This window comes from Clytia hemisphaerica, unplaced genomic scaffold (genome assembly GCF_902728285.1).
Source record: "Clytia hemisphaerica strain Z4C2 unplaced genomic scaffold, Clytia hemisphaerica genome assembly, whole genome shotgun sequence".
Lineage (NCBI taxonomy): Eukaryota > Metazoa > Cnidaria > Hydrozoa > Leptothecata > Clytiidae > Clytia > Clytia hemisphaerica.
In genome coordinates, this window is record NW_027103621.1 from 1,167,621 (window position 1) to 1,180,606 (window position 12,986).

Consider the following 12,986-nt stretch of genomic DNA (forward strand, 5'->3'; position numbering starts at 1 on the left):
GCCGCACCGGATGGCCTATTATTGATCGTATACCATCATTATAACTTTGAAAACAACAAGAATATATATTTTTTTGAATGTTTTTCCTACTGTTAGAAGATTTCGTTCTCATTGATAATTAAAGTAGAAAATAAAGCATTTTTCAAGTCTTTATTTACAAAATATGTTACCGAAAAGAAATTCACACAACCACGTTTTTTGCTATGCTAATCAAGTCTGTTTTGCTTGAGGGTCTGGTTCTTATATGGTGAATTCATTCATTGATTTAAAAGGAGTTTAAAATCAGCATTTGTTTTGGGATGGTTCTAAATTTGATCTAAGATTTTGTCGAAATGTAGACTCGTTCGCCTGCGTATGCTCATGTGAAGTTGCATAATACTAAAGGTTTTCACAGCAGGGGGAATAAAGATACAGCATAAAGACTGGCTGTTGGAAATGCAACTTTTTACACTTTACTTTTGCAATTTTCTAATCAACTAATTGACTAGTGACGCAAATAGGGTTAAAAAGTGATTGACTTGTTTTTTTTCATCTGTTCAGGTTTCCAAGAGGGAAGTTACTCGCTCGTAAATACCGCCGTTATTTAATCCTATGTACTTAAATTCTGTCTCATTATAATCTGCAGTGGACAAAAAAGGCTATAACTTCTGATAAAATTCGAATTAAAGTCTGTCTCAAAATAATTTGCAGTGCAGACAAAAAAGGTCATAACTTTTGACAAAATTCTAATTAGATAGCGGTTTTGTACTTGTTGAAAAGATAAAACAGGAGTGGAATAAAAAAAATGATTTAAAGATTTAAAACGAAGAAAAACATCGACTTCTTCAATAACTATAACCCAAAGTTTATCACTCATTGACTTTAAAAACCATCAAACACCAACAAAAAAGAGCCCTTTTTCAAGTCAACCAGTAAACTAAAGTTGATAAACCAATCTTTGATGACGCTGAGTTCAGTGAAGTAGACTAGGAGCTTTTGACGAGCTCGCCATTTTGAAAGAAATAATAAAAAAATTCGAGTAGCAAAACCTGGCGGACTGTTAAAAAGCTATAAGTGTATCCCGAGCTAATCAACCAGGGAACAGCTTAAAGCTGTATTTTTTGACTGAATAAATATTTTTCGACCTACCTCAAAGCTCTTGTAGATTAACCTTTGTTCGTCAGCCGTTTGTCTCTCAGAACTGGCTCATAAGTATTTGCTGATTTTTTGCACAGTGATGCAAAATGGTAATACCCAACAGTGACCTAGCCCGATTTTCCACAAAAAACTGCCTAAAAAGAGGCCCGGAATCTTCGAGTTAGAAAACTTAGAGTTAGCGATTTTCGAATTAGGAATTTTCGAGTTAGCAAAATTATGACATCATAAAAGTGCAAATTATGACGTCACTCGATTCTAACTCGATTTTTTATTTTCAAAAAGTATTTTTTGAGTTAAATAACTCAAATCTTATTTCTCGAAAAAACCTTTTCGAGTTAGCTAACTCGAATTTCTTTTTCACAAAACCCATTTTCGAGTTAGCTAGCTCGGAATTTATTTTTCGTTCACAAGTTTTCGAGTTAGCTATATTGGATATTTTTAGAAAAAGTTAACTTGAAATTTTTTTTGTATGGTAGTAGGTGAATCAAAAAATTCGAATGGTTTTATTCAAAATTCGAGTGTTAGTTTGGAAATTCGAATTCTTAGCTCTACGCACATCGAAGCTCCAAAATACAAATATGAACAAAAGGAAAGAAAACAAGACGACTCAGAGTCGAAAATTTCGCAAAGTACTGTATTTGATTATTCATAGATGATCATATTAAACGACTGGGGAGTACTAGGGTTGAAGAATGGCTCTAATAGAGAATAAAGTTACCTTTACAGAGACAAGGCGAAAACGTGACTCTTAGAGCACATTTTCAAAAATATTTCTAACCTTCTAGAGATTTTTTTGACTTTTCAATTTGTACCTTAAATAATTCAGAGACTTGGGAAGGTCAAAAACAGAACCTTATCATCAGCACATATTATACCTGGTACCTATTTATGCCTAAGTACCCCCCCCCCCCCCACACACACACATTCACACATTCACACACACACACACACACACACACACACACACACACACACCTTCACCATTAAAAGAATGCAATAAATATAACGGGGCTAGAGCTTTATTGTCACCCAAATATGAACTATCCCAGTGTGGCCAAGTTACATGTCAATATCATACCAATATCTTTGACTATTTACAAAAATATTAAAATGTTTCTTCTGCAACGGTATATAACTTTCTACTTTAGCACAACTTGGTGCTGAGAATTAGTTTGAAAGGTATCTACATACTTTTGAGACGACAGACTTTAATGACAGATACATAAAACAAAATCAAACACAATCAACTTTGGCGGGCATTTATTTTGCTGATGCCTTGAAAAATAAATATAAAAAGAATTTAATTTGGCCATTGAGGGCTATCTTTGGCAAAATATTGCTATTAGATAAGAAAAAAAAAATAAAAATAAAAATAATAAATAATTTAAATTTTAAAGGCCAATTTTTTTTCTGCAAAAATGTTTTACCTTAAAGCTAAAACTTTGTTGCTGCTGTTACTTGCCTTGCATCCAGTGGCGTTGTGGGAAAATTTTTCTGGAGGGGCCAAAGTCAATTTTTTTTAAATGGCGCCCCCAATTTTCCAAAGTGGCACCCCACCCCACCAGTTTCTAAACTTATACATCGAAAGAAGCGTATTGGAGTGTAGATCACTGGATTGGCTGTGCCACAATTAATATTTTCACCCAAAAAAAGATATTAGGCAAAAACCAAAAAATGCTTACGTCAGCAAAACTTGTTTTTTGAATAACTCCAGTTTGGCTTATGGTAAAAACATGAAATTTGGACCAAAGTTGCACACCATTAAAAAGACCATTTTGAAAAAAATTTTTTTGAAATTTTGCTGACGTCAGCACTTAATTGCGAAATTTCGTATTTTGCTGATTTCTTCTGACGTCAGCAAAATTTTGAACAAAAAATTATTCAAAAATGTTCCTATTAATGATATGCAACTTTTGTCCAAATTTCATGTTTATACCATAAGCCAAACTGGAGTTCTTCAAAAAACAAGTTTTGCTGACGTCAGCATTTTTTGGTTTTTGCCTGATATTTTTTTTTGGGTGAAAAAATTAATTATGGCACAGCTATTCCAGTGATCTACACTCCAATACGCTTCTTTCGACGTATGAAGTAATATGCTATGACAAGTGGAAACGGTGATAAAAAATTAAGGTAAATTTGGACATGCCTTAATTTGCCTGAGACGAGTAGATATATCTTTGATGAATGGAAAAGGGTAAAACAGGCCCCACCATGGTTGGGGCCGACAAGAAAATTTTTTTAAATCGACTGCCAAGATACCCTAAATCACTAAATAAAAATAGACAAATTTGACACTTGCTAGAGTGAAAAGAAAGAAACAATGTCTAATGCGAGCGAAGCGAGTGAAAAAAATTATTATGTTTTATAATTTCAATATTGATGTCAGCAAATTGGTCTTGGAGCGGAGTTAGATTTTCATTTAATAATGCTATATGGTACACAAAAAAACTTGTAAGCTAGATTGCAAAGAAGTTACCAATTAACTTTATTGCGAGCGAAGAGAGCGAAAAAAATTGCAAGTAATTTAAAAATATTTCAGTAAAATTGGTCCTGGGGCGCAATTTAAGGCGCATAAAATATGATTTTTAAGATCGGGGCATTTAAAAAAATCTCTTTTGGCGCCCCTTGCTCTTCGGCGCCCCTTCAAAAAAGCTCCACTGGGGGGGCATGGCCCCCGGCCCTCCCTGCCACAACGCCACTGCTTGCATCCATATCATTGAGACGTGGAGTTAATTAAATATTTTTTGAGAATTTATTGATTGACTAGTTAGGAAATGGATTTCGGAGCAGGTCGATCAAATTTGATTGACTTCCATTTCTTTTTTTATCAATAACCAATCAATTTCTTCCAATATTCGATAGGTAATGAAGCAGAATGAAGCCCATTAGAAAGTTTTGAGTATTGATCATTGATTGGATTTGAATGATCGATGGAACTCGCAACCGTTGAATAATCAATCTGGATTGATCATCTTAGAGCCAATCATTGAATAATCGATTAACTAATGTAATCGAGCCTTTCTTAATGTCATAATTAGCATACATTATCGAATACCTATCAATTACTGTACGTTGGGCTAATGCCAACATCCCCTTCTAATTTCAACATCCTTCTTTAAAGATAGGAATAATTGGAAGGTCCGAATCGCTGATGGAAACTATTTTTCTTTGCTTAGCGATCAGAGAGGAAAATTAACTTTTGTCTATAAATGATCCCAACCTTCCTATTATTCCTATCTCTAAAAAAGGGTGTCGAAATTAGAAGAGGGGTGTCGACATTAGACCAACTTGCGGTACCAGAACCAATCAATACCCAGTCAATTGATTTGTTATCAATGTGTCATCGATTGAAAATGAATCAATTGTTTTGAGTGGGAGTCAGGGCACTGTATATAAAAAAGTTTGTCTTTTGAGTTATACCGTGAAGTAGGGTAACTTGCATCAGTGGAGGCTAACATACATAGCCCTCAAATGACTGACCAATCAAAGCAGCAAAATAAATGAATTACGCAGCTTCGCTCGCAGCTCTACTCTACCATTTTTGTTTTGATTTAACTTTGTATTTTAAGGACCAGACAGGTCATTCATTTGGGGGCTATGCATGTTAGCCTCAACTGATGCAAGTTACCCGACTTCACGGTATATCCTATCAATAAAAACTCAAATCCATTGTACAGTATTCAATCAAAGTTGATACACATTTTCCAGTAAGATTTTGATATAGACTTCAACAACTTCGCATCCATTTGTGTTGACCGGGTGAAGGCTCGTACACTTTTCAAGTGAACTGCTGTGAGTGGGAATCCTAAACTTTGACTTTGACGTGTGCGTAGCAACCAAGATAAGTTTTTCCAATCGATGACTAATCGATAAATAATTGATGGATTGGATATCGTTTGATTTCGATAATTGATAGACAATCGATAATCAAGATTTTACGGAAAGCTCTATTAGTAGAGGGCATTTTGTAAAATCGCATGACTGTTTTGTTAGAAGCACTTGTTATACATTTTTGGAAAGCTAAGGGGTAGGGGAATCGAAATTACTATGTTTTCAATTTTTTTTCGGACACTTTGGTGTGATTTTCTGACAAATATGACGGTCTCAGGCAAAAATCATAGGGTTAAAAATTAATGAAAATTTTAGCTCGAGAAAACGGAGACCTGTTGTATATTTTTGGAAAGCTCTCAAAAAATTAGGATTAGAGATATATTGCAAGTATAGGTGATTTCAGTACCTAACTCGAGATATTGAGCTTCAAAAAGCGCAAAAACTGGACAAAATAGCTGTTTCTGGCTGAAAAACACGGTTTTCAAGGGTTAATATCTTCCTAATTTCGATTCCCCTACCCCTTAGCTTTCCAAAAACGTATAACAAGTGCTTCTAACAAAACAGTCGAGCGATTCCAAAAAATCGAACAAAATTCCCCCTACTATATTGGCTATCAATTGTAATAGACGATATCGCGTTTAGATAAATGCAATGCATTCTGGTTTCTCGGGGACTCTCAAGGGAATTATAATCTATTCCAGAGCATTATATAATCGACATTATAATTCCTTTGAGAGTCCCCGAGAAACCAGAATGCATTGTATTTACCGGGTGCAGCAGAAAAAACTTTGGACGTTTGGCGAGCCACTGAGGCCGAACAAAGTCTTGTTTAGACTCAAAACCACTTTTATTAGAAAGAGGACATGCTAACTTAAATTTTGCGGTATAACTTTTTAAGTTTGGTCAAGTAGTTGTCAAGTTATAAGCTTTTGAAGTTAAAATTCACTTTTCGAAAAGTGTGAAAAACACGTAATAAAAGGGTATTAAATTAAGCATTTTTAAGCGTTTTCGATAAGAATTTTTTTGAAATATTTCTAAAAACTGACTATTTACTAAAAACTGACTATGTTGTAAACGAAAACTGCTTTTAAAAGTATTTTAACAATTAATAATGTCGTAAAAGTCGTTAAATAAGTCAAATACTGAGTTATTTTTTCATTATTTGCATAAATTTAATACACCTTTTTTTACGTGTTTTTTACACTTTTCGAAAAGTGAATTTTGACTTCAAAAGCTTATAACTTGACAACTACTTGACCAAACTAAAAAGTTATACCGCAAAATTTAAGTTAGCATGTCCTCTTTCTAATAAAAGTGGTTTTGAGTCTAAACAAGACTTTGTTCGGCCTCAGTGGCTCGCCAAACGTCCAAAGTTTTTTCTGCTGCACCCGGTACCGGGTGCAGCAGAAAAAACTTTGGACGTTTGGCGAGCCACTGAGGCCGAACAAAGTCTTGTTTAGACTCAAAACCACTTTTATTAGAAAGAGGACATGCTAACTTAAATTTTGCGGTATAACTTTTTAAGTTTGGTCAAGTAGTTGTCAAGTTATAAGCTTTTGAAGTCAAAATTCACTTTTCGAAAAGTGTAAAAAACACGTAAAAAAAGGTGTATTAAATTTATGCAAATAATGAAAAAATAACTCAGTATTTGACTTATTTAACGACTTTTACGACATTATTAATTGTTAAAATACTTTTAAAAGCAGTTTTCGTTTACAACATAGTCAGTTTTTAGTAAATAGTCAGTTTTTAGAAATATTTCAAAAAAATTCTTATCGAAAACGCTTAAAAATGCTTAATTTAATACCCTTTTATTACGTGTTTTTCACACTTTTCGAAAAGTGAATTTTGACTTCAAAAGCTTATAACTTGACAACTACTTGACCAAACTTAAAAAGTTATACCGCAAAATTTAAGTTAGCATGTCCTCTTTCTAATAAAAGTGGTTTTGAGTCTAAACAAGACTTTGTTCGGCCTCAGTGGCTCGCCAAACGTCCAAAGTTTTTTCTGCTGCACCCGGTATCTAAACGCGATATCGTCTATTGTGATCAATGTTCCATCGATTTATTCTAAAAATGTTCGATTGATCACAATTGACAGCCAATTGAGTCCAATCGATTAAAAAACTAATCTATTATCAGTTAGAACAGTCTCAAATATCGAAATCAATCGACATCCAATCAATTGGTTGGTAATCAATTTATTGGTATTAGATTGACATTGAGTCTGGAAAATGACAATTAACACATCGCACCTAGGACCTACCTCTCAGTTAGTCATACTAGGAAATCTAGCTTTCAGAAAAAACAACATCAGTCATCTACAGGATGTATTTGAACAACAAGGATGAGAGTTACCTGAATCAAGTTCGCAAGACAATTAATTAAAACTTGAAAGTTTGAAACAAAATAAAACGTGCAGCAGCCAAAATCAACCAACCAAAATTTGTCATTCAATTCCCGAGACAGCGCTTCGATTTTTAAGGCCTGGTTTATACGCTAAAGTAAAAATAATTCCGCACATGTAAATGGGTCATTATTTTAGGTCCGGCAAAATTTCCGGGAAACAGCCTATCCGATGGTGCGCGGAACTAGGTGGGTTCCGTTAGTTTTCAAGGCTGGCTTGGCTCAATTTTTTTCATCTATGGCTCAAATTTTAGGCAAATTCTCAAAGTTTTTGAAAATGTTAATTTCATTAAAAAGCGCCGGGTTATTTTTTCATGAATTCCATTAGAAGTTTTGCGGCGCATTTTTTTGCTTGAGAGTCAAGTAAACGATATAGCGCTTTCGCAGCATTAATTTTTGATACGCCTATCCTAGCTAGCAAAAGGTAACTTCTATCAGTTATAGATTGACACCCCCTGCCATAAATCCTTCTGTGAAATACTAAGTAAATGATCATCTTACAACACAACTTAATCAAATATCAACAAATAATTCTACCTGTAAAAATGAAGATCATACCTACCTACCTGTCTGTGTGTTGTCTGTATTGTGGTGTGTAGTGTGATGTTCAAGAGCATTTCTTTAAAAGATTGTAAGATACCTATCACTTTATTGGTGCATTTACTAACTACACAAACATAAAATACTATGCTAAACGAAATATAAACCTCTTTAAGTACTCTAAAAACATAAATACAAAAATCCAGAGCAAGTCTGACAGCATGATCAAATCCGCCATTTAAAAAAAATGAGCAATGTTTACGAATGCTTGGTTCCACCTACCTAGCACTTGCGGAGTGGAATCAAAAAAGATAAACACAAAGGCCACGCAGTATATCGAAAAGTGAAATGCCAAAGCTGAAGAAAAGTTTTTGGTTTGTTTTAACATCTTACAAAGGAACAACAACTGAATTTATAGAATCATAAAGAAGTAATGTTAGAAATATTCAAATAACTCTCAAATGTATTGTATATACATAACTAACATACCTTGAAATAATCTGCCATATCTGTAGAACTGACAAAACTATTTTCGGGAGCCAAAGTATAAGCAAAGAACACCCAGTGTGGTAAAAAATCATACAGTCATGCAAGTCGAAATTCAATAAATCTAATTTCTCATCTTTTACAAAATCTCCACTCCACATTAAACAAGAAGAAAGGAGGAACAAAAACAATTTCTTTCCGCCTACTTCTTTTTCGAAATTTTTATGATTTTTCTACTACCATACAGAAAAATCCAAGATAGCTAACTTGAAAACTCGAGAACGAAAAATAAATTCCGAGTTAGCTAACTCGAAAATAGGTTTTGTGAAAAAAAATTCGAGTTAGCTAACTCGAAAAGATTTTTTCGAAAAATGAAATTCGATTTTTACTCAAAGTTTTCTAACTCGGAGATTCCTCGCCTAAAAATTGTTTTTTTTTGTACTGGAGTAAAATTGCGTCATTACTTTTTTCTGACTTTTGGAAGAAAACAAGTTCTCTAACAAGTGACCGAAGCTGTTTTTTACGGGAAATTTTTTTTTGGCCATAAAATTCAGATTTTTGTATTTATTCCCCTCTGTCTCCCCCCTTTTCTTAAGGGGGGACGAACAAATGAAGAGGGGGGGGTCAGAAATTTTCATGAAAAAGGGAGGATTGCAAGGAAGGTGGATAGTTTAAGAAGGATAGTTTAAGAAAGGGGGGGGGCTTACATATATATTGTAGATTATTTTCAAGTACTGTTATGAAATTTTGTCTCCATGAAAGGAAGTTTTCTCTAGTCTGTAGAATAGTCTGAGTCAAAAAGAAGGAAGAAGTTTATTATTTCTCTTTCTCTCTCTAAAGATACTCCACATATATTTTTTAGCTATTTTAATCCAAAATCCTCGGGGGATAAGCATTTTTAAAGGTTAGGGGGATGCCAAGAAGGGGGATCATTTAAGAAAGGGGGTAGATAGCTATGGGTCGCCTCCGACTGTGGTCACAAGAACTAATACTACTAAAGCTGATCTACACTAAAAATGGGGATGAGACTTCTGTTCAATGAGCTAATTGGACGCCAAAACAACCATGGAAACACTTTCACAATCTCACTTTCTTCTTCACAGATATACACACATCAAGATTGAACGAGTGATCAACAAACGTCTATGGGATCGATACGCGTACCAGCGGAAACAAGTGTCCGAATCGAATCATTCTTGTTCAAACGAACGCATGTTATTCCACGGATCACCTTTTGTGAACGCTATCGTACAGAAAGGCTTTGATGAACGACACGCGTACATAGGTATGACTGTTTTGTGTTGAACCGTGAAAAAGAATAATGCGGCTATCATTATTTAATTTTTCCCAATATTTTTTTGACTCCTCTGGTCCGTTCTCGAGTGAATATTTTTTTTATTGTAAGATTATTTTTACCATGATTATTGCAATCTCGTACCCAGAGCAACTTCCACTACTTTAAAATTTTACTTACCTTTCTTCAGAGAATCTTAAAATATCTGGGTACTAGTATCAGTTTATCATAAAGAAAAAAGTGCTGCATTTTTTTAATTCTGATTAGAAAAACAACTTGTGAGAGCTTTCCAGATGTGGTTGGTGAAGGTTTGTTTCTTTTTAAATATTCGATGAATTCATCTAATATTTTTTTTGGCAGAGGATCTTCCCAGTCAGTCAAAAAAAAATTACCTTTTTGAACAATGACTTACTTATCCGCTTTGTCATTTGTAGGAGGGATGTTTGGAGCAGGGATTTATTTTGCAGAACACTCTAGCAAGAGCAACCAATATGTATACGGTATAGGTGGCGGTTCCGGATGCTTGAAACATAAAGACCGGTCATGCTACGAATGCAAACGGTGCGTTACTAGTTGTTGTTATGTTCCATTATAAGAAGAATTGAAGAATTGAAATTAAGACATCATTTAAGGTGTGGCCTACCAATGCTTACACAGCATTCTTAAACAAAACAAAGAACAAATTTCTTGATCCTGCGACGCGCGAGGACAATTTTGAGTAGCTCTTCTTGTTAATTCTGCTTTGTTAACTTTGTCAGGCGCGTCATAAAAAAATACCCCCTCTGAAAAGGTATTGCCCCTTGAAAACCATTGCGATTCTCAAAATATAGATATGTTTGAACCCAAAAACAGTTTCAAACCTTTTTCACCGTCAAAGTGGTACCTCATGCCCCATTTTGCCTGGACTATTTATTTTTAAAAGGGTAATTATGTCTTTTTTTCATTTTCAGGCAAATCATTTTATGTCGAGTTACGCTTGGTAAACCCTACTTCCAACTTGCCGCCATGAAAATGGCGCACTCACCGCCTGGACATCATTCCGTTATCGGTAGACCGAATTCGGGTGGTTTATGCTATCCAGAATATGTTGTTTATCGGGGAGAACAGGTAAGACTTTAGCTCAAGGCTTTTAGATAGGCTGGTTGGTGCGATAAAGTGTCCTCCTGTTGTTTGGAATCTTGTGTTTTTTTCTTCAAAATGGCGACGTCGCCAAGTGATCCTAGTTATTTCAGAAAGCAAATTTCAGCCAGAAGTTGACTCAAATCTAACTAAGAATCGGAATTCTTGTTTTACTTTATTGGGATAAACTTTCGCGGGGATTAAATTTCGTGGATTTCGTGGTTTTGGGTGTCATCCGCGAAAACCTGCGAAATTAAGTACCATTGGAAATTTGGAAGGGCCTCAAATAGGGCCGAAATATCTCTAACCAAATGTCAAAATATGTCAAATACTATTTGAATGGTTACTTGCATCAAAGAAGCGCAAATAATGTGTATTTCAACAACCAACATGCATGATTTTGACAGTAAAAGTCACAAAATCATGAAAATATTGCAACCCAATAGTGCCACCCGTGAAATTAAGACCCCGCGAAATTTTTGAATTTCGCGGATAGGCCCAACCGTGAAATTTAATTCCCGCGAAAGTTTATCCCATTAATGAACCATTTTACTTTGAAAATACTGTAGCAAGTAAAAATACCAAAAGAGATTTTCATTGTGAATTTTCAAAGTCATAATTTCCCAATTGTTCAGGTAGAACTACCCGGAGGAATATAGTTTAAATATATTATAAATTAATGATACCAAGAAAGTTTTAAAAGAGAAGGAATAACAATGTGCTGAGGATCACTCAAAGGAAAGAAGATCATTGTTATTCCTTCTCTTTTAAAACTTTCTTGATGATACTTTTCTTCTTTCCTTTTCCAGGCCTACCCCGAATACTTGATTTCGTACAAGATAAGTTCAATCGAAATACAACAAGGTGCCACCGCAATTGGTTAAACTCTTATGGGAGGTAAACAAGAAGATAATTTATTTTTTTCTACTTTGTTAGTTAGATTTTCAATTCCAATCATTTTTATTGTTGTTTGTACTTGATCACTTGATTTGAATTTTAGAAGCATTGCGTAGGGAGGTTTAAAATGGCGAAACCCCGTTCTTATTACGTAGACAAAGGAATATATAATCATGTCCATTAGTCCTCTTTCGGAATTTTAATCGTTGCTGAGTAGACGTACACTTTCTTGTCTGATATATTTCCTATATCATATTTCCGTAATTTATTCTCCAAAATAGTAGGGCAGTGAGATGGTATGTTTTATTTGTAACTGAACTTGAGTTTTATCATGTTGTTACGTTTAGTTTATTGGGTTCTTCCAAAGAAGATTACATGGTGGTGGTGGATGATAAACATTAGGTGTTAATCCACGGACATGAGAATTCTGACCGCGACCCCGGGACAACCAGTTTGCCCTCCCCTCAAAAAACATTAGAATTTCACGCTCCTTGAAGGTATAAATGTTAGATAGGGTGACATTTTGAATTTAGCTACTTCCGCAAGGCAATATATTGAAGGAAGAAATTTTGGTGGATTTGGCGGATTCGACCAAAATCCGCCAAATTAAGTTCCCGCCAAAATTTCTTTTTTCCGTCATCCGCCAAATTTAAATTACTCTATTTATTCCCCCAAATGTGTGTTATTTCTAACTTTAAAACGGGTTTCTCCTTTTTTAATAGCCTTTTTTGGACAAAAATGTCTTTATCCGCCAAATTAAATTCCCCTCAAATTTAATTTTTCAAGTCAACCGCCAAATTAAATTCCCTCTGAAAAAACTTTTTTTGCCATCCGCCAAATTAAATTCCTGCCAAAAATTTCTTCCTTTAAGGTACTGTATCCTCCGCAAACATCCCCATGTATTGAAATTTTCTGGAAGAAACCATTGTACTTTTTATTTGTTCAAGTTATTTTTGTAATTTTATCTTTAAAAGTATTGTAAAATCCAAATTTTTTAGTAAAATATAGTCCTCAAAAATGGTCCAATTACTTTGTCATTCTTTTTTCCAATCGTTGTTCGTCATATTTTCATAATTTGGCACCGTTTCAAAAAAAATATATAAGTGAAGAAATAAGAATTTTTGTCCAACTATATTCACTCAGGAGATTTGGGTGGCAGAGCAGCATATGCATTTCGTCCTTATTTAGGTAGGACTCGTCAACACTGCATACTGCATATATTTCGGTACACTTTCCCACGTTTTAAAACTTTCTGTAAATGCAAGGTAAAGTTTTAT

At 34.6% G+C, this 12,986-nt stretch overlaps 1 protein-coding gene across 1 annotated transcript in view; it reads left to right on the forward strand.

The window, feature by feature from the left end:
* The window catches only part of LOC136802370 (poly [ADP-ribose] polymerase tankyrase-2-like), a 51,714-nt gene extending 38,979 nt beyond the window's left edge, over positions 1 to 12,735 (forward strand). Inside the window, exons 23-26 of the mRNA XM_067059099.1 lie at positions 9,503 to 9,684; positions 10,128 to 10,254; positions 10,644 to 10,800; positions 11,622 to 12,735. Coding sequence (XP_066915200.1) covers positions 9,503 to 9,684; positions 10,128 to 10,254; positions 10,644 to 10,800; positions 11,622 to 11,696 — 541 coding nt within the window. The 3' untranslated portion in view covers positions 11,697 to 12,735. The remainder of the gene's footprint in view (positions 1 to 9,502; positions 9,685 to 10,127; positions 10,255 to 10,643; positions 10,801 to 11,621) is intronic.
* Positions 12,736 to 12,986: the final 251 nt, after the last annotated feature.